Here is a 19,660-nt window from a genome sequence, read left to right on the forward strand (position 1 = left end):
CCCTATCACATGACAAAGGGACATCATCCCTGGAAGCAGCCCATACAGTCTAGCATCTACACTGAGCTCAGTGTGAATGCTGGAGAGGTTTGCGCGCTCAAGAGATTATGGCCGGGTACTTGCTGATAACAGTCACAGTCCCGTCCATAATCACTTGCCTGCGCACACGTCACCAGCAGTCACAGTGCTCAGTCCTGTGAGACTGGCACTGGGCATGCGCGGGGATGGCTGGAGCAGTGGGCGGTGCATCAGATATGGAAAGGAGCGATGGGGGCGGCATACAGGACCAGGAGGCAGAATAACGGACGGCAGAGAGCCCGCCCCCGTGACGGATTTACAGAAGCTGCATACAAAAAGGTAGAACTTTATAAAGGCTTTATTTTGGTCTCACATGGGGCACAATAATAACAGGGACCTTCCTAGAATGCAGCCCAGGAGCTGCAGAGGGGGAATCTTTTAGCTTTTGGGCGAAATTTCTGATGACAGGTTCCCTTTAACCTATTGGACTGGACAGCTTTAATAAGGCTTATAGATGCATATTCTTTCTACTCTGCTCTGATAAAGCGCTTCCCTGGAGAATTCCACTGTATCCCAAATATTAGGGATGCTTCTACACTGTTTCCTACGTTGCTTTCTCCCCCTGGACTGGGATAAGTGCTGGTTGCAGGAATGGACTATACAGGTACATCTTTGATGATGCGGCCCCCTACATACACAGATTGTCGCTATGCAAGGCAAAACTGTCACTTCACGGCTAGCGCATCACTGCCAATTCTAAAATTGTTCTGCCCCTAACACACAGCCTTGTTTTCGCTACTTGATGTCTCAACATTGCTGCATTATTTTATTGAGGCTGGGTCCTGTTTTGGCTGCTTAATCCACTTTTACTATTCTCAAAGCTAAGGATAATCCTGAATATCCTCTAGTTATAGGCGTAGTAAAAAAAATAAAAAAATTCAAGTTTGGTCAAGATTTGGTCCATCATACAGGAAGCTATGAGGCACAGTATTGAATATAAGATTCTAGTTAAACATAGTCGTTTTTAAAGACGTTGTCCAAGGATTAGAAGTAGGTGACTGCTTCTTTTCAAAAACAGGGCCACTCACACCCACAGGTTATGTGTGGTATTGCAATACCGCTCCACTGAAGTAAACCAACTAAAATACAATACCAAACGGAACCTTTGGACAAGTGCAACACCACTGTTTGTATAAGAAAGTAGTTAATTCTGGATAACCCATTTAAGGCAGATCCTACTACCGTTTTAAGCCTTCTAAAAATCTTCACTCATTATGAAAGAAATAGTTTTCTGTATACAACTATCAATTTAATTCATGTAATAAAATACTTGACCGATGAGAGAAGTATCTAGTTTGTTAATGACTTATTTACTAATATGTGCAGTTAGTAATGTATTGGTGGTTATTGGCTTGAGACATGTTATGAGTTGTGAACCCTTCTAGCTAATGTTTTTCTATTACCATTCTGGTGGATAATGTGTATACATGAAAACAGAGTAAGAAAATGGTTTTATAAAGTTATATGTACATCCATATTCACATTCTATTGGCTTATCCCTTTAAAAGTAACACTTTAGTACAGTATACCCTAATGAAAAAAATCTGCAAATTCATTGAGATAAATCCAGTAACACACTAACTTCGGTTAATAAATGCATCAAATAAATGTCACCTATTGCTTAAAGCAGTGCATCTCAAACTTGTTGGTTGGGTACAGCTGGAGACGCAGTTTTTACCAAAGTGGCAAAATGCTGCAGTTTTTCAGCGGCTGCAGTAAACCCCAGTTTAGCAACATATTTAGTTAAATGGAATCTGTCAGCGGATTTTTGCTATGTAATCTGAAGCCAACATGCTGCAAGGGTTAAAACAGAGAATTCAGGGACACCTAACTTGTCAAAGTACAATCTGTTGTTTTAAGCTGAAGGACACTTATTGCTGGACTACAATGTTATGTGCATGCTAGTCCAACACACCCCTTCCTCTGATTGACACCTCACTGTCAATGTACAATCTCTATGGAGAGCCTGGTGTGGGCAGAGAAGCTCACTCAGCACTGCTAGATGGCTAAAATTAAAAATTCTGATTGTGTCAGAATGGCTGCACCCAGTAATCTAAGTGATACATTGTTTCATTAAAGATCTCTCAGATGAGGTAGCAAAAACCTGCTGACAAGAGTCCCTTTAATTTTCTGCTAAATTTAACGTTCTAAAGAATTTAGGAGACAAGTAAATTGAGCATTATTTTTAATTTTTGTCTAGACTTCAACAGATAGAACAAAGCGATACTAGGGCTTTTCTAAAATGCTTAATCCCCAAAAAGTTTGAGAAGTCCTGGCTTATAGAATACTGTGCTAAAGCCAAAACTATAGCTGGTGAAAACCTTGTGACAAAAATCTTCTAGTTGTGCTGCCAGCAGTAATTCTGAAGATCTGTTCTCTTCGGTAGTCGGAGATCAAGCATCAAATTTATTTCATTGATTGACATTTACCAAACCTTTGGTTATGTATGTGACATGGCTGGAGGCAAGACGTGCCTCTCCTGCGTGGCACCGTCACTGAATGTATAGCTCAAAGTACAGCTTCTTTTGTTGACTAATGCACTTTGTTTTGATGATTTTTCTTTTTAGTTTTATAGGCTTTCACTTGTTTTATAAGTGGGTGTCCTCCTCATCATCTAAATCTTCCCTAGTCAAGTTGTCAAGTGGAACAATCCAGCTATCTCCAAGCTCTCCATTAGGGCCACCCTTTTTCTCCTGCATCTCAGGGGAGGTCTCCATCACTTCAAGGGTTGGATTGTCATGATAACCATTTTCCATAGTCTGCAGCTCTTCAGTGAGTCTCTATGAAAAAAATCATAATGAGAATGAATAAACATAATATTTTTCACACTTAATACTTTAATTTTTTTTTATTAATACGTCAAGCTTTTGTGCGTATCTTTTAAATATTAAAAGCCACAAGTAACAACGAGGTCCTAAAATAAAAAAAAAATCTGTGCAAAATAATAGCAGTGAGTTTAAAACAACTAAGAAAAAGATTAATCTTCATAACATTTATTTCCATATATACAAAGGCACTGAGAGCAATGCACATTTTATTCTAAATTAAAATAGAACCAAAAATCAATTTGAAACTGAAGATAAAAAAAAGAATTATAGTCTGTTCAAAAGAAAATCGCAGTGTCGGCATTTTCATTTACAAAACTCGAATACTTACAGTATAAACTGAAATTTATTTCCCAATTTAGTTTTTCTGTTAGTCACTGAACTAATGTTTAGTTGTATAACCTTTTATTTCTCATAACTGCTTTACATACAGTATGTGAAGTCAATCAACATCTCACATGTGCAATTAGATATTCCAGCCCAAGCTGGCTGGACTACATTCCACATTTCTTTTGCATTCTTAGGTTTTGCATCAAAAATATTCACAAATTCTCAATTGGATTGAGATCTGGAGATTGGGCTGGCCACTCCATAACATCAATCTTGTTGGTGAGGAATAAGGATGTTGGCCGTTTTCTGGTGTGTTTTGGTTCGTTGTCCTGCTGAAACACCCATTTAAAGGGCATTTCTTTAGCATAAACGCAGCATGACCTCTTCCATTATTTTGATATATTCAAACTTCTATTATTTTGCACATATCTATACTCGCCTTCCAAAACCCACTGTTCCTTGGAACTGCTGCACTTTCTCCTCACTTCCTCTTCGACTGGATGACATAATTTGACCGCTGCAGCCAATCAGCAGCCACTGATACAATGCAAGTGACTGCAGCAGCCAGTGTTAGAAGGGGAAAGGAGAAGGAGGGGATGAAGGTAGATGAATATTTGATTTTGTTAGACCATCATTGTCCCATTTTCAAAATAATAAAAAGAAGTGGACAACCCCTTTATGTCATAGTGAGGTCAACTTTTTATTGATTGTAGCTTTGAATTTGTATAGTGAGGTGGAGTATGTCCATTTATTTCCATTTTGTAGATCTGAGCCTGAAATACTTATGTTGGGAACATGATTTTGTGTCAAAATATATATTTGTTAAAATAAAGATACCGTGGGAAAACTGAAATACTGCCATTACCTATTAGGCCTCATTCACACTGCATATCCGTAGTCCGTTTATGGAATTCCACCTTAATCTAAAAGTGTTGACTAAGTTTCTGTGCCTTCCTGGAAAAACAAACCCCCATTTCCTTTCAAAAACCCCCCATACACTTGAACTCCATTTATATCATTGCAGATCATGACCCTTTCTGGGGTTCATCTGAACTCCATTCAGTGCTCGGACAGAAATCTCCAACACACTCTAGAAACAATTGCCACAGAACCCAGTTGGGCATGCAGCTGGCTTAAACCTCATTCCGTACATCTTAACTACACGATTTGTGATTCAGCCACACTTACCTGTTCTCTTTTGCGGATTTGCCTTTGATGCCAACACCCATAAATAGCTGCAATGATCAGTAGTGCCACTGCCAAGGAGACTATGGCACTGATCAGAGGAATGCTCACTACATCTTCTTCTTCAAATTTTGATTCATCAAATTGAAACAAACTGAAACTATCCTGAACATTCAGAAAAAAAAATACTATTAATAATTACCAAAGATGAAGACATAAAGCATCAAGTATGTTAATTATGTGCCGTACATGGAAGTACATAGTGATAATGCATATGATGCTATTTATTTCTCGTTGTTTAGTCCAACATATTCTATCATTTCAGAAATTGTCATCATTCATATCCCGAGTCTAATTTCTCCACTTCAAACACACAAATGGCAAATATTAATGGGGATCCAATTACCCAGTGTGCTCTTGGAGTGCGAGAGAAATCGCAATGAACTTGGAGGAAATCCACACAAATGTAAGGTGAATACACAGGTCCTGATCCATCATTGCTTTTTATCCCTGTCTTTTTTTTGTCTAGGTTTGTGTTTTACGCATTTTTTTTGTTTGCACTAAATTCATTATTCTATTTGCATCTTCTTAAAAGGGAATCTGTCAGGTGCAATCTGCACCCAGAACCACTAGCAGTTCTGGGTGCATATTGCTAATCCCTGCCTAGCAGTCCCAGCCTATAGTAACATACATAAAGGGATCTTTAGAAAAAGTATTTCTAAAGATCACCAAAAAGAAAAACGTTTCAGCTTACCAGGGTGGAAACCTCAGGAATGACATGCAGTGCACGGAACCTCCAGGTCAGCCAACTTGGTACGTAAAGGTAGCAATAAAAGGGGAGGAGAAAGAGGAAAAAGTGGATCCAGCACCCGCAAAAATGTTATATGTATAAAAACAAAATAATTTATTGGTTACATTAAAAACTGAAGCAGGAAGCCACACACGACACAAAAAAATACATGTTACATCCTTACGCGTTTCGGACAGCAAAATAAAAATATATCCTTAGTCATATAACATTTTTGCGGGTGCTGGATCCACTTTTTCCACTTCCTCCTCCCCTTTCATTGCTACCATTTCTAAAGATCACATATGATATGCTAATGAGTGCAGGGACTAGTCACCTGGGCGTTAGTTCCCTTGGCTAGTTGGCCCCCTTAGCATGTAAGTATGCCCCTGTGGGCATACTAACATGCTAATAAATGCACAGTGTTAGAGGATGGTCTCGCTCACCTCTCTGCTGCCATCGTGTCCAAGTTCTGAATTTCGGCTCAGTGCACAAGATCCCAGACTTTCAGTCATGTGCACTATGAAACTGGGTGTACGTGTCCTAGCTTCAAACTCATGTAGTGCGCATGACTGAACATTCGTAATCATTCGCACTGAGCTGATGCCAGCATCGGATATGATGGCAGCAGAGGTGAGAGTGACCATCCTCTGATGCTGCAAATGTATTAGCATGTTAGTACACCCAAAGGGGCATACTTACTTAAAGGGGCCGACTAGCCAGGGGAAGTAACTTCCTTGCGACTAGTCACTGTATTCATTAGCATATTATATGGGATCTTTAGAAATACTTTTTCTAAAGATCTCTTTATCTATGCTACTAGATGCTGAAACAGGCAATATGTACCCAGAACTGCTTATGCATATTGCACCTGACAGGTTCACTTTAATTCTGTTTTATATGTGCTCACCTGCATTTTTTTCATGCTTTGTGGGCAGAGTTAAGCAATTCTAGATGTTATTGACGGAACCACCAATTGTGAATCAAGTATGATGTGGTTCTTATGTGCTGCCGTGAAAAAACAGGCGTGATGAGTCTAAAGGGATTATTAGAATAATTTTTGGCTTTTATCTATCATAAACCATACAGTATTCTAATAATCCCTTTGGACTCATCAAGCCTGGTTTTTCATGGTAGTGCGGAGGAACCACATCATACTTCATGCAGCATTTTTCCCATTTTAACACCCGTGGACCTGCAGCAGCTGTTTCTCTGCTTGTCAGTAGGTGTATCTCATAGCACTTCAGGGCAGGAGATTCCCTCTTTTTTGTCATTTTCATTAACCAGCTAAGACCCTATTGCACTATTTTTTGCCCTAGTTATCTTCTGACTCATACATTGTGACTTCTTAAAAATATCGCCAATTCTATTGCGCTTTCTTTCCAGTTTTCCCCTGGAGTACTTTTGAGTATGCCTTATTTTTGGTTAATTATTTTTACGAATTTGGTCCTAAATTGCAAATTTTGGGGCCAAGAGTCACAAAAAGTAGTTGAAGACAGAAAAAAATGGCTATTTTGATTTTGCACCACTTTCATTTGCATGCGCCATTTTGATTAATTTGGCGTTAAGACGTAAAGGGGGATATAACTGAAGCAACCAATGCGATTTCAGCCACCTTCCCTCGTGTATGTTCTGATGAAGCTCTCACACTACACTCTCATTCACATTTATACTGTAAACTGGAAAAGTTTAGAAACAATTTACCTTTTTTATGTGCTTTAGCGATGCATACAAGTCATCTGGTTGTAAGAAACCTTAAAAAACACAGTTTGGTTATATGTTATTTTATGTGCTAAGATCCATCACATGGCATACATTTATAGACACTATCAAACACAATATTTCCAGTAATGTCCCAGAAATATTAAACATAGAAACATTGTTCTATAAAATAGCAATGTACTGGCATATATTTTTCGGCACATTTTAGTCCCCCGTCTGACATATTTATTGAACAATTTGTATCAACACTTAAAGAGAACCAACCACCAAAATTTTGCAATATGAAGTAAAGGCAGTGCAATACTGGCACTAAGATGCTGAATCCATGTATACTTGTTGTAGAAAGATCTGAAATTTAGTAGCAGAAATATCTTTAAACAAAACTACAGAGAAGCACTGCACTTTGATTGACAGATGTAACGTGGGTGGTGCTTTGTGGGTCGGGTCCTTGCTGTAAAGTCCTCCTCCAGCATCCTCTACGATGTGCCCTCTGTTCTTTATTTGAATTTCACAACGCTATTGCTTTTGGCATTCACATTGACTCAGTGATCTGTCTTCATGAAAATGGCGCCAGAATCTGTGCATACGCGAACCACGGTCCCCGGTGCTATTTTATTGAAGACCCTACTATGACTATGAGACTGTCCATGACTATGAGACTATGATCTACGTACATGCACACATATGAAAAATAAAAAAATCTGCACATGTGCCAATACCTCTCATAGTCTTCACCATAGTGTCTTCAATAAAATGGCGCTGGAGACCGTGGTTCACGCATGCGTGAACTCCAGCACCAGTTTCATGAACACAGAATCTATGTGTCTATGGACAGTCATGAACTGCCAAGTTGGCAATGACTTTCATCAGAGCATCTAAAATAAGTAAAGATAGTAACACACCGACTACTGTATTTTTTTTTCTCTAGTCACAGATTTGGTGGTTACTGGTCCTTTCTTTTTCAAGAGGACTGGACAGTTCCCATTTTTAATCTTATCTAGTTTATCTTTTATAATCTAAAAATATAGAGTCAAATAACTTGGAACTGTATAAATATTACAATACACGTAGACCGCTCCGAACTTTATTACATTTGTCATACTCACTTTGCACATAGGCGTCTACAATCACAAGCTTATCAGAAGCTTCACCCAGATCAATATGGCATTTATCTTTGCTCGGCTGGTATCCAGGTTTTAAAGCTGTGCAGATATGCTTCAATATTTCCTTTGCATCCTCTTCATCTTTATTCGCATTCTCCCCCTGCAAAAACACAGAGGCAGATTTACTAAGGTCATTGGGGCTGTTTTCCATAAGTATTTGCTTGTAATTCATCTGAAAATGGCTAGCTTGCTTAAGTGCTTGTTCAGACAAGAGTATTATATAGACGTGTGCTGTCCGAATAAACATTGGATGGCACACTGACCAATGTAATTCAATAGGGCTGTTCAGACAACAGTTTGGAGTAGCCCCTAATTAAGTTATCTATGTAGCAACTGATTTTTGTGGACATATGGCCATTGTTATCCTACGAAATTGTATTTGATCATGTATATTATAAAATGATGTATAAAAAGATGTCACACACATGTCACATGGATGTATAAAATAGACACACTGAAAGTTCCAGAAGTCGATTCTTCATATGCCTGTCTGACCGTAGCCTACATTTTAGACACATTTACGATCGTTTAAATTCTGTTTTTGCAAATAATGCAAATTCCAATTTTTAAATTTCAATTATAGTTAAAGTAATATAATTTGGTTCAGAAAGTTCAAAACTTTCCTCATATTCTTCTGTAATTAATTGATGACATTTTCTTTACTATATTTTAATCTTAAAACCAAGAAATCTACATTTTTTGTTCCTTTTTTTTCTGGGGACATAAATAGTGCTGTTTAGTGATTCATTTTTGTCAAACAGCCACTAGAGGGCATTGCTGTTGTTTTTGTGTGTTTTTATACTGTGCTTTTTATATAACCACAACTGAGTTCATTTCTACATTGTCTACTGCTTTGATCAAGATAAGGAAGCTACACATGCACATTAGGTTATCCTGTGCTGGATAATTAAAATTGCACAGGAGTATGATGTATATTGCTCTACCTTCCAACATTCAAAATGTATGATCTTGAATGCGCTACAATCACAAAATGTTTCATCTGTGGTATTCACTGATAGAACATATACCCATTATAATCTACAGAGCTATTCACGTGTGCATTTTTTTTTGCAGAACGTGTGTCTGCAATGAAATCATGGAGAGGTCCATTTTTTTTTATCGGAGTCATGGATCAAAATTACACATGTCTAATAGATGGTACAATATTACAAAACGATCTGGATAAGATGTCAGAATGGGCAGATACTTGGCAAATGAGATTGAATGTTGATAAATGTAAAGTAATGCACCTAGGACGGAGTAATCCTATAGCTGCGTATACATTAAATGGAAGTAAACTCGGGACTACAGAACAGGAGAAGGACTTGGGCATTATCATTACAAATAAGCTGAGCAGCAGCACTCAATGTCAGGCAGCAGCTGCAAAAGCAAACAAGATTTTAGGGTGTAGAAAAAGAGAGATTAGATCCCGTGATCCCAACGTATTGTTACCCCTCTATAAATCACTTGTGAAGCCACATCTGGAATATGGGATCCAATTTTGGGCTCCATATTTTACAAAGGACATTCAGAAGTTAAGGCCCTGTCACACACAGATAAATCTGCAGCAGATCTGTGGTTGCAGTGAAATTGTGGACAATCAGTGCCAGGTTTGTGGCTGTGTACAAATGGAACAATATGTCCATGATTTCACTGCAACCACAGATCTGCCAAAGATTTATCTCTGTGTGTGACGGGGCCTTTAGAGTCAGTTCAAAGGTGGGTAACTAGACTAGTACAAGGAATGAAAGGCCTCACATATGATGAAAGGTTGAGAAAGTTAGACTTGTTTAGCTTAGTAAAAAGACATCTCAGGAGATCTCATTTAAATGTATAAATACATGTGTGGTCAATATAAAGGACTGGCACATGACTTATTCATTCGAAAGACAATACTAAAGACCAGGGGGCACTCACTGCGAGTGGAAAAAAGGTCATTTTGGCAGCTAAATAGGAAAGGGTTCTTTACAGTTAGAGCAGTCAGGCTGTGGAATGCCCTACCACAAGAGGTAGTAATGGCAGATACTATAACAGCTTTTAAAAAAGGCTGGATGATTTCCTCAGTACACAAAACATTGTTGGTTATAAGTGACTTAATGAAAAAAAGTATAATTGGTGGAGGAAGGTTGAATTAGATGGACCCATTTCTTTTTATGTAACTCTTTGACTAAAAAACAATGACAGCACACATTGAAATGTATATGCGGTTCATTTATAAGCGGGTTGTCCACTACATAACAATGTTCCCCAAAGATCCCCTTGAGAATCAGTGCAGAGATTGCAAGAACTGCACCGGGGATGAGTATAGGTTATAATTTTACTTGGGGGGGGGGGGACATAGTCATTAAGAAGGTGTCTGAGTAATGGACAACCTTTAAAATTGTCGTGTAAAGTAAAAAATTTGCAATATTATTTTTCAGCTTTTTTTTTCCAATTAGAAAATCACTCCTGGTAAAAACTGATACACTTATGAAAATTGGACTGGAAAAGTCTCTGACGCTCAGACATCATTGATTTTCCTTATCTGTCATAAATGGACCAATTTTCATCAGTGCTTTGGATCAGGTTTTCATCAGTGTTTGGTCAGTGTGATAATTGTTAAAACCATTGTTTTATTATTAATTTTCTCTTGTTTGAAAAAAATTGTAAATCTTCTTCTACCAATTACAATATTAAAAATCGACAGCGTATGGATTGCACATGGACTTGCATTGGCGAGTTTAATCCAAGTCCAGATCAATAACAGATATGGTTTTTTTTCAGGAACACTCAGTTTACAGAAAAACACAAGACCTGTAAACCCCATAGACTATTGGTTAAAACATGGATAGAAAATGTATGTAAAAAATGAATGTCTTATTGATGGAAGAATAGGGGTTGATTCTGCGCTGCTGTCAGATCAATGAGAAGATGAAATATAAAACACTGGTTTATTGGTTGAAATCATTGATTGTTGATTTGATCCAATACACTGTTTTCTATTTAATCTTCTCATTGATGTGACAGCAGCGCAGAATTAGGTACTATTCTTCCATCCATACTGTATGTTACCTGGCTCCTGAGCCCGTGGATCTGCATCAGCTGATATATACGTGCTTTTCTTCAACCCCGGAGGTGAGTATATACAGTATAATTATATTTTTATTCTTTATCCTAGATAAGACCCATTGCGCTGTTTCAATTTAGCTATTCGAAATGGATGTCTGAATGAGGCTTTAGTGTATGTTCACACATTTTTTTTTATGCCAATTTTTCAAAATGATGGTAAAAAGGCAGCAAAATCACATAATTTAAACCCTAAGAGTATTTTCAGATACTCAAAAACGATGAGTTTATTTAATGGAAACCACTCTTTTTGTTTGTTTGTTTTTTGCTTTTTTTTAAGAGTTTTTTTGTTTCCTGAAACCGTTTTGAAGAGTTTTTTTTTCCTGAATTATGTTTTGCAGCCTTTTGGTTAGTTTGAAACATTTTCCTTCAGGAGACGTCTCAAAGAAAAAAATTCGGGCACACAGTCAAGAAAAAAAGGTATACCAGTCAATGGATTGCTTGTGTATGCTTCAGATTTTATTCAAAAGTAAAGGAGTGACAACCAAAATGTGTAACAGTTCTCATAAAGAAATTCTGTCCGACGCTTTGGCTCTATAGAGAGCCTTCATCTGGGACACAATTTTTACCGGTGAAGGGGTATACAAATTTGTTAGAGGTCCTGTATACACGTGTGTGGGTGAAAAATGGTGTGTCACGTTATCTCTAAATAATTATGGATTTAAGAATAATTACACAGATATTAATTCCTCAAAAGAGGGGAAATGCATAAAATACTTTCACAGTATATACCATGCCGTAATAAATGGACAAAATTTATTCTCCAATATGATGGGATGAAGTGACACTGGTATTAACAGACAGTAAAATTGGCGGGAGGACTTTACTGTATAAAGGGTCCGACCTCAATAGTAGCATTAATGTATCCAGGTACATGCAGGAAGTGGATAATCGGATTGATATGAGAGGTATATTTGGATGACGAACTAATGGCTGAGGATAAGGTAGGGAGAATCCCAAGGGGAAGCCTATCGCCTGGGGGATTGTGGATAAAAAACTCTTTCCAAAATAAAATCCAGAAAATCACATTGTATAAACTATAAAAAATTATTTGCATTTTGCAGTGAGAAATAAGTATTTGATCCCTCTGGCACACAAGACAATACTTGGTAGCAAAACCTTTGTTGGCAAGCACAGCACTCAGACATTTTTTGTAGTTGATTTATTTTTACTGTACGATATAGACCCGCAGACAGGGTCTGTGATTGGAAGCATCAGACATGCTGTCACACAGGCTGGGGGAGCGTCTGACTGCAAACAATCAGACACTGACATCGCACCTGTGCTGCCACACTTCACCTCATCACACTGTGGCGTATCTCATCCTTTACGAGTCTCTTTTTACCATCTTAGGCACGCTCCACCAGGAAGATTATACAGAGTCCTCACCCATCCCATCCTCATACAGGGTGTCTCCCATTTGTTGCTTGTTGTTTCTCAGTTTTGTGTCCTTAACAATGTTCTAAATTAGACAATATTTTTATGATATACAATTGTTGTCTTGTTGTTTTTTGTTATATTATTACAGCACACTGTAATGGTCTGTTATGACCGAAAAGTCTGTGCTGGTCCTTCAGTTTTTTCAATAAATCAACCACTTTATTGCCATATCTGAGTGCCAAGTACCGTATTTTCCGGACTATAAGACGCACTGGACCATAAGACGCACCCTGGTTTTAGAGGAGGAAAATAGGAAAATAAAATTTTAAGCAAAAAAATGTGGTCATGACACACTGTTATGGGGCGAGGATCTGCTGCCTACACTGTTATGGGGGTAATGTCACCAAATTCTCTGCTAAGGTACCCCATCCTGGTAATGATCCTCCTGCCTTGTATATGTACCCCATCCTGGTATATGCCCTTATCCTGATATATACTGCCATCCTGCTATATGCCCCCCATCTTGCTATATACTGCCAACCTGGTATATGCCCTTATCCTGCTATATACCCCCATCAATCCTGCTATATACCCCCATCCATCCTGCTATATGGCCCCATCTATCCTGCTATATGGCCCCATCCATCCTGCTATATGCCCTCATCCTACTATATACCCCCATCCTGCTATATACTCCCATCCTGCTATATGGCCCCATCCTGCTATACAGCATGTATCCTGTATCACACAAAAAAAATAAACGTTTATACTCACCTTTCCTCGCTACATGCAGCATCGCTCCTCCCCCTGTCTGTGGCGGCAGCAGCGCCGCTGGAGTGTGAAGCTGTCCCCGTTCCCCAGCAGCATCGCAATCTCCTCCTGTCTGCCTGTCAGCTGACCTGCATGACTAGCAGCGCGCACAGGGATGACGTCATCGCTGTGCTCACCGCTCACTACATAGATCAGCTGGCCAGCAGACAGGAGGAGATCGCGGTGGCAGAGGAACGGTGACGGGTGAGTGTACCGTACTTATTCACTGCCCCCCGCGCTGATGATGATGCGCGGAGGGCAGTGAATACAGCCTCAGATGATCACTCCAGGCTGTAGTTGCCAGGGGTGATCACGGCCGGCTGTTTAATATGCGTGTATTCCCCGCCCACCTGTCAGCGCCGACTTCAGCGCTGAGAGATGATGGGCGGGATGATGGGCGTGCATATGTAATGAGCGGGCCCACGTGGTCACGGCAGGCGCTGCCACAGCCTGCTCGTGCCGCCGATGACCCGCTCCACAGCAGCACCCTCATTCCCGGCCGCAGCCCTATATTCAGACCATAAGACTCACCCCCCACTTTCCCCCAACATTTGGGGGAAAAAAGTGCATCTTATGGTCAGAAAAATACGGTATTATACTCATCTAAGACAGGTCAGGAACCTACTTGTGCACCACCTATAGAAGTCCAGTGATTATCTACTCTAGTAATCTCCACAGGGCTCCACTTACTTGAGAGCTACCAGAGGCCAAGACATGGCAGATATAAATCAGCAGAACTTTTTATTCCTTCATATATTTTTTGCTATTCTATACAGAGGCATCTTAGGAAAATAAAGTATACCATGAAAAATAGATTTTGTTTTAACATAGGAATCTATGGTCGATACCACTGTATCTCTGTACTGTGACAAAACGTAGAAAAATCTTCCACATATGCCAACAGTAGAAGGCCCAATATAATGCAAACAGAGCTTAACCATTGTGATAATTTAATAAAAAGAAAATTATTTCATAGCGATGTCTGTAGTGGAAAAGATAAATGTTATAGAGAATCGTGTGATTTCTTTCCAGTTTTAGTATAGTACTTACACAAATTCTTGAGGATTTTATATTAATCTTCACCAAAGATCCTTTATGCTCTTTTTTGCAACTGACCTACGAAATAAAAAAAAAAGAGAATAAAAATACTAACATATGTTTCATTGGTAATAATTTTCTGAAATGAGCCCAAACAGAAAACCCATCATTTAGTTAATAAACCACGCATTTAATTTACACTAGGAAATACAAAAATACCATAGACCTTTATGTGGTGTAATAAGAATGAGATTGTGGTGAACATGGAATCAAGTGCAGTGGTATAAAAAACTGTCTGCCCCCCTGCCTGATTCCACACTTAAATGTTTCAGATCACCAAACACATTTAAATAGTAGACCAATAACACAAAATGCAGTTTATAAATGAAGTTCTTTATTATTAATCCAAAAAGAAATCCAAACCTAGAGGGTCCTGTGTGGAAAAGAGATTGCCCCCTAAACCTACTAACTGGTTAGGCCACCCTTAGCAGCAACAGCTGTAATCAAACATTTCCAATAACTGGCAATCGATTTTTTACAATGCTCTTGAGAAATTGTGGCCCACTCATCTTTACAGAATTGTTGTAATTCAGCCACTTTGGAGGGTTTCCTAGCATGAACCATCTTTTTAAGGTCATGCCACAGCATCTCAGTCGGATGAAGGTCAGGACTTTGACTAGGCCACTTCAAAGTCTTAATTTAGTTTTTTCTTAAGCATTCAGAGGTGGGCTTATAGGTGTGTTTTGGATCATTGTCCTGCTGCATAACTCAAGTACACTTCAGCTTGAGGTCACAAACAGATGGCCGAACATTCTCCTTCAAGATTTTTGGTAGACTGCAGAAATCATGGTTCCATTAATCACAGCAAGTCGTTCAGGTCCTAAAGCAGCAAAACAGCCCCAGACCATTGCACTAACACCACCATATTTTACTGTTGTATATGCTATATTACGTCTACGCCAGATGTAATGGGACATATACCTTCCAAAAAGGTCAACTTTTGTCTCATCAGTCCACAGAGTATTCTCCAAAAAGTCTTGGGGATCATCAAGATATTTTCTGGTAAAACTGAGACAAGCTTTTATGTTCTTTTTGCTCAGTGTGGTTTTCGTCTTGGAACTCTGCCATGCAGGCCATTTTTACCCAGTCTCTTTCTTGGGGTACACTCACACAAGCATATGAATAGGACGAGTGCAATGAGAGAAAAACTTGCATTGCACTCTGACTAATGTAAGTCAATGAGTTGGAGCAGATGGTCAGTTTTTTTTCTCATCCAGATTCTAGATGAGAAAAAAGTTGCAGCATGCTGCAAGTGGATGCCAAAATTGTGCGAGGCTCTACAATACAAGTCAATGGGTGCAAGGAAAAATCGGACGCCACACGGACAGCACACGAACCATGCTAGTGACATTCATTTTTATGTATACAAAACTATTCTGTAGCACAGAACATTGTAAATGGTTCTGTAAATGAAAAATAGTTGCTGAGAAAAAAAATGGATTACACATGGATGACAAGTGAGAAAAAAGTCGTTTTACTCTCCTGGATGAGAATGGGACCATTTTTTTCATACGCTCGTGTGACTCCAGCCTCATGGTGGAATCATGATCCTTACATGACCTTAACTGAGGCAAGTGAGGTCTGCAGTAATTTGGATGTTGTTGTGATGTATTTTGTGTCCTCTTTGATGAGTTGTTGCTGCGCTTTTGGGGTAACTTTGGTCAGTCGGCCATTCCTGGGAAGGTTCACCACTGTTCCATGTTTTTGCTATTTGTGGATAATAGCTTTCACTGTGGTTTGCTGGAGTCCCTAAACTTTAGAAAAGTAGATTTTGGGTACTCACCGTAAAATCTCTTTCTCGGAGCCTTCATTGGTAGACACAGGAAACCATGGGTGTATGCTGCTGGGACTAGGAGGTGACACTATGCAAATAAGAAAGTTGACTCCTCCCACGCAGTATACACCCACTGACCGGAGCTGAGGAGATCAGTTTGTGTAAAAGCAGTACAAGGAGAAGCTTGAAAACTATAACATTCCGGATCCATTGGAGTCTTAGAAAAGGGCGGGTGCTGTGTCACCCAATGAAGGCTCAGAGAAAGAGATTTTACGGTGAGTACCCAAAATCTACATTTCTCTATCGCTTCATTGGGGGACACAGGAAACCATGGGAGGTCCTAAAGCAGTCCCCAAGGGTGGGAAGAGAAGGACCCAAAAACAGGGTTAGCAAAGACAAGATTCTAAGACCGGAACCTGGTCCTAGACCCCGTAAGGAAACCCTTACCCGGCCAGGGGCCAAAGTACAGGATAAGAGTTAGAGTACTAGGGAGTACTAAGAGCTAGTGTAAAAAGCGTGTGCTGGGGAATAGGATGATCAGGGGGAAGCTGCATCCTCTGAGGTCTGTACCTAAGAAGCTAAGGATCTAAGGCGACTGACAGCAATAGGTCGGGCTAAGAGAGAAAGAACCCGACAGGCCCTGGTACTATGTTTGAGAGTGGAAGAATGAGCGAAGAACTAGGGCACCTGGTAGAGGTAGGTGCCAGGTAAGCAGAGGCCAAAGGAGCCTTGGCCCCTTATTGCCGCAGGAAGACTAAAAGGGAAACCGACTGCCTAAAAGGTTGCAAGGGAGTCGAGATACTTGAGAAGAGTTAAAGGGAATCCCGCCATGGGGGAACTTGACCTGTTGATTCCACAGCACCTGAGGAAGTGATCTGACCCTAGTGGACGAACAGCCTGCAGGCGGGGAAAATAGTACGGGAGATAATTCTCCTGTGCATTGAGGGGGTCCAGAGAACCTGTGAGGTTCGGAGAAAAATGACAAGGTTAAGGAAGCAAGGGAATTCCCAGGACCAATTTCCATTATGACGTGACAGACAGGAGAAGGGAATCCGAGCATCTACAATGACGTGACTGGGAAAAACTCGAACTCTGGAGTCGGGTACTGGGTGACCATTGCGGTGAATTATGGGAAGGAGAACCCCCATGGTGGAGGGCTCCTGAGAATGACAAAAAGGCACAAGACCTGGGAAGTATGACCTGAAGTGGGAGAAGGAAGACCCTTTCGAGGGGGACTTCGAGAAAGGGCTCGGACTATGTCGTCGGCTTAAGCTCTAGCCGACCAGGGGAGGGACGCCTATCCCTGGAAGGTGGCAAGGAAGATTGACGGAAGGATGAATAAAATCTTCTCATTATTATTATAAAACGCGTCATCACGTCACAACTAGAAAGAAATGACGACGAAGGGAAGGGGATGAGCGAGAATATGTGAGTTTTAAGTGGTCTGGCAGGAACTCTGCTTGAAAAGTGCAGGGATGCACAAGCGACTGAGACCGAGCTGTGGAGAGCAGACGTGGAATTTGAGACTACGGAGAGATCTAGCATATCTCCAAGAGCCATCTAGAATGGCTACGAGGGAAGTGAGGCAGACCCGGGACAGGGGAAATGAAGACCCCTCTTAGCCTGAAACTGAAGCAGGTCATGTCTAGGTGTTGGTGAAGACTGGTAGATCAGACGGGGACCACTCGCTGTAGTGTGGAGTGTTCGGGTGGTAACACCCAGTGGCCTGAGTAATCAGGGCTCCCTGGAGGATTCTGTTGCGGAAAGAGGACAGAAGACAATCATTGGAACCTACAACCTGTCCGGAAGAGTGGGCCCAATGACCGGGCCATCAGGATACTAGAAGTCCCTTGGGGAAACTGGTCCTCCGTGGAATCGATGATTGGACGATCCTGTGTCTGGTTCTTAACTTCATCTGTTGACTGAGAAGGGACTGAGGAATCTGAACCCTATCTGAAAGAGAGAGAATGTAAGAAACGACCTATGGTTTTAAACATATACAGTACCTGGCCGGAACCCTAGTGAAGGGCGCAGCCAAGGCTGGTCTAAGCCAAATAATAGGCGGATACCAGAAGTGTTATGAACCACCCGAGAAAGGTGGCAGGAAGTAAAACGGGCAACATACTGGTTAGCAGACAGAGCTGTACCCTGCTTACCTCATTTGGGAACCAAAATGACTGCTGCTTCAAGAAACGACGGAGCCAACGTACGGTCAAGAGAGAAGAAGCCTTACCTCATGGTTAGCCTACATGCATGGTGCGAGGTAGGAGAAGGTCTCGAGTCACTGGGAAGCGACCAAAAGAGAGCTGCTGCTGTGCCGCGTCATTGAGTCCGTGCTAGCTGCCGGGAGTGAAGCACACGACCCTCCAGTTAAACGGTCGCGTGTAGCCTTACCTCAAGGTTACTCCAGACGTATGGATGCAGATCACTGAGAAGTGAGGAAATAGTTGGTGGAGGAAGGAAAGACAATGAACTGGTCCAAAGGACCGTGGCTTACCTCCTGGTCACCTGAATGGGTGGTTTGAAGTAGGAGAGAGTCCTGGGTTACTGGTAAGCAACCTATTGACAGTTGCAACCGTGCCGCATCATGGGGTCCATGCAGAACACAGTCCTCGCCTCAGTCAAAGATGAGGGAGATACATGACCCACTAGGTGACCCAGTCTGTTCGACTCACTGGGTTGTGAGTACCTGTTACGGTATCCAGTCCCTGGTGTGGAGAAACGCTAGCTCATTGGATAGCGGGCAGGATCATTGATCTGGAATACTGGCACTGAATGTGACAGCTGCTGCCGTGCCGCCTCATGGGGCAGTGATGGATGGAGCTCTCGCCTCGGTCAGAGATGAGCGGAAAAGCTGAACAAAGCACTTAAGCCAGTTGCTGTATCTGGCTTCTGGTTGAGATAAGTGCTGGCCCATAGGATAGTGGGCAGGCTCATCAAATCACTGTCACCCTGTAGTATACAGGTGCGTATAGCATACAGGCACACGAGATAGAGGGCCCATTCAAGAAACACTGGCACACCGGATGGGTGGGTAGGTACACAGAGACACTCTGGATAGTGGATACTGGCACCCTGGAAGATGGACTGACATATAGAGACATTGGCACACAAGCAGTGGGCAGGTCTGTGGAACTGTCAATCTGGGTGCTGGACATGATGGTCTATATACAAAAAATTCTTTTGTCCGCAGAAACAGACAGGTGCGAGTAAAGACCTGACACCCCAAACAGTGGGTAGGTTAACGCAACACTGGTACGGTGGTGTAAACATGTGCGTAAAGAAAACACTGGCGCCCTGAATAGTAAGCCAGCTCGAGAAGACATTGGTACACCAGAGTAAACAAATGTGCGTAGTAACGCCGACCCACTGAATAACGGGCAGGGTCCCAAAGGCACCTGGG

At 41.0% G+C, this 19,660-nt stretch overlaps 1 protein-coding gene across 1 annotated transcript in view; it reads right to left on the reverse strand.

The window, feature by feature from the left end:
- Window positions 1-474: 474 nt before the first annotated feature.
- The window catches only part of PODXL (podocalyxin like), a 145,148-nt gene continuing 125,962 nt past the window's right edge, over window positions 475-19,660 (reverse strand). The window contains exons 4-8 of the mRNA XM_075342605.1: window positions 14,436-14,501; window positions 8,034-8,190; window positions 6,910-6,959; window positions 4,422-4,583; window positions 475-2,858 (exon numbers count right to left, since the gene is read on the reverse strand). Of these exons, the coding sequence (XP_075198720.1) occupies window positions 2,667-2,858; window positions 4,422-4,583; window positions 6,910-6,959; window positions 8,034-8,190; window positions 14,436-14,501 (627 nt within the window). The 3' untranslated portion in view covers window positions 475-2,666. The remainder of the gene's footprint in view (window positions 2,859-4,421; window positions 4,584-6,909; window positions 6,960-8,033; window positions 8,191-14,435; window positions 14,502-19,660) is intronic.

This window comes from Anomaloglossus baeobatrachus, chromosome 4 (assembly GCF_048569485.1).
Source record: "Anomaloglossus baeobatrachus isolate aAnoBae1 chromosome 4, aAnoBae1.hap1, whole genome shotgun sequence".
NCBI lineage: Eukaryota > Metazoa > Chordata > Amphibia > Anura > Aromobatidae > Anomaloglossus > Anomaloglossus baeobatrachus.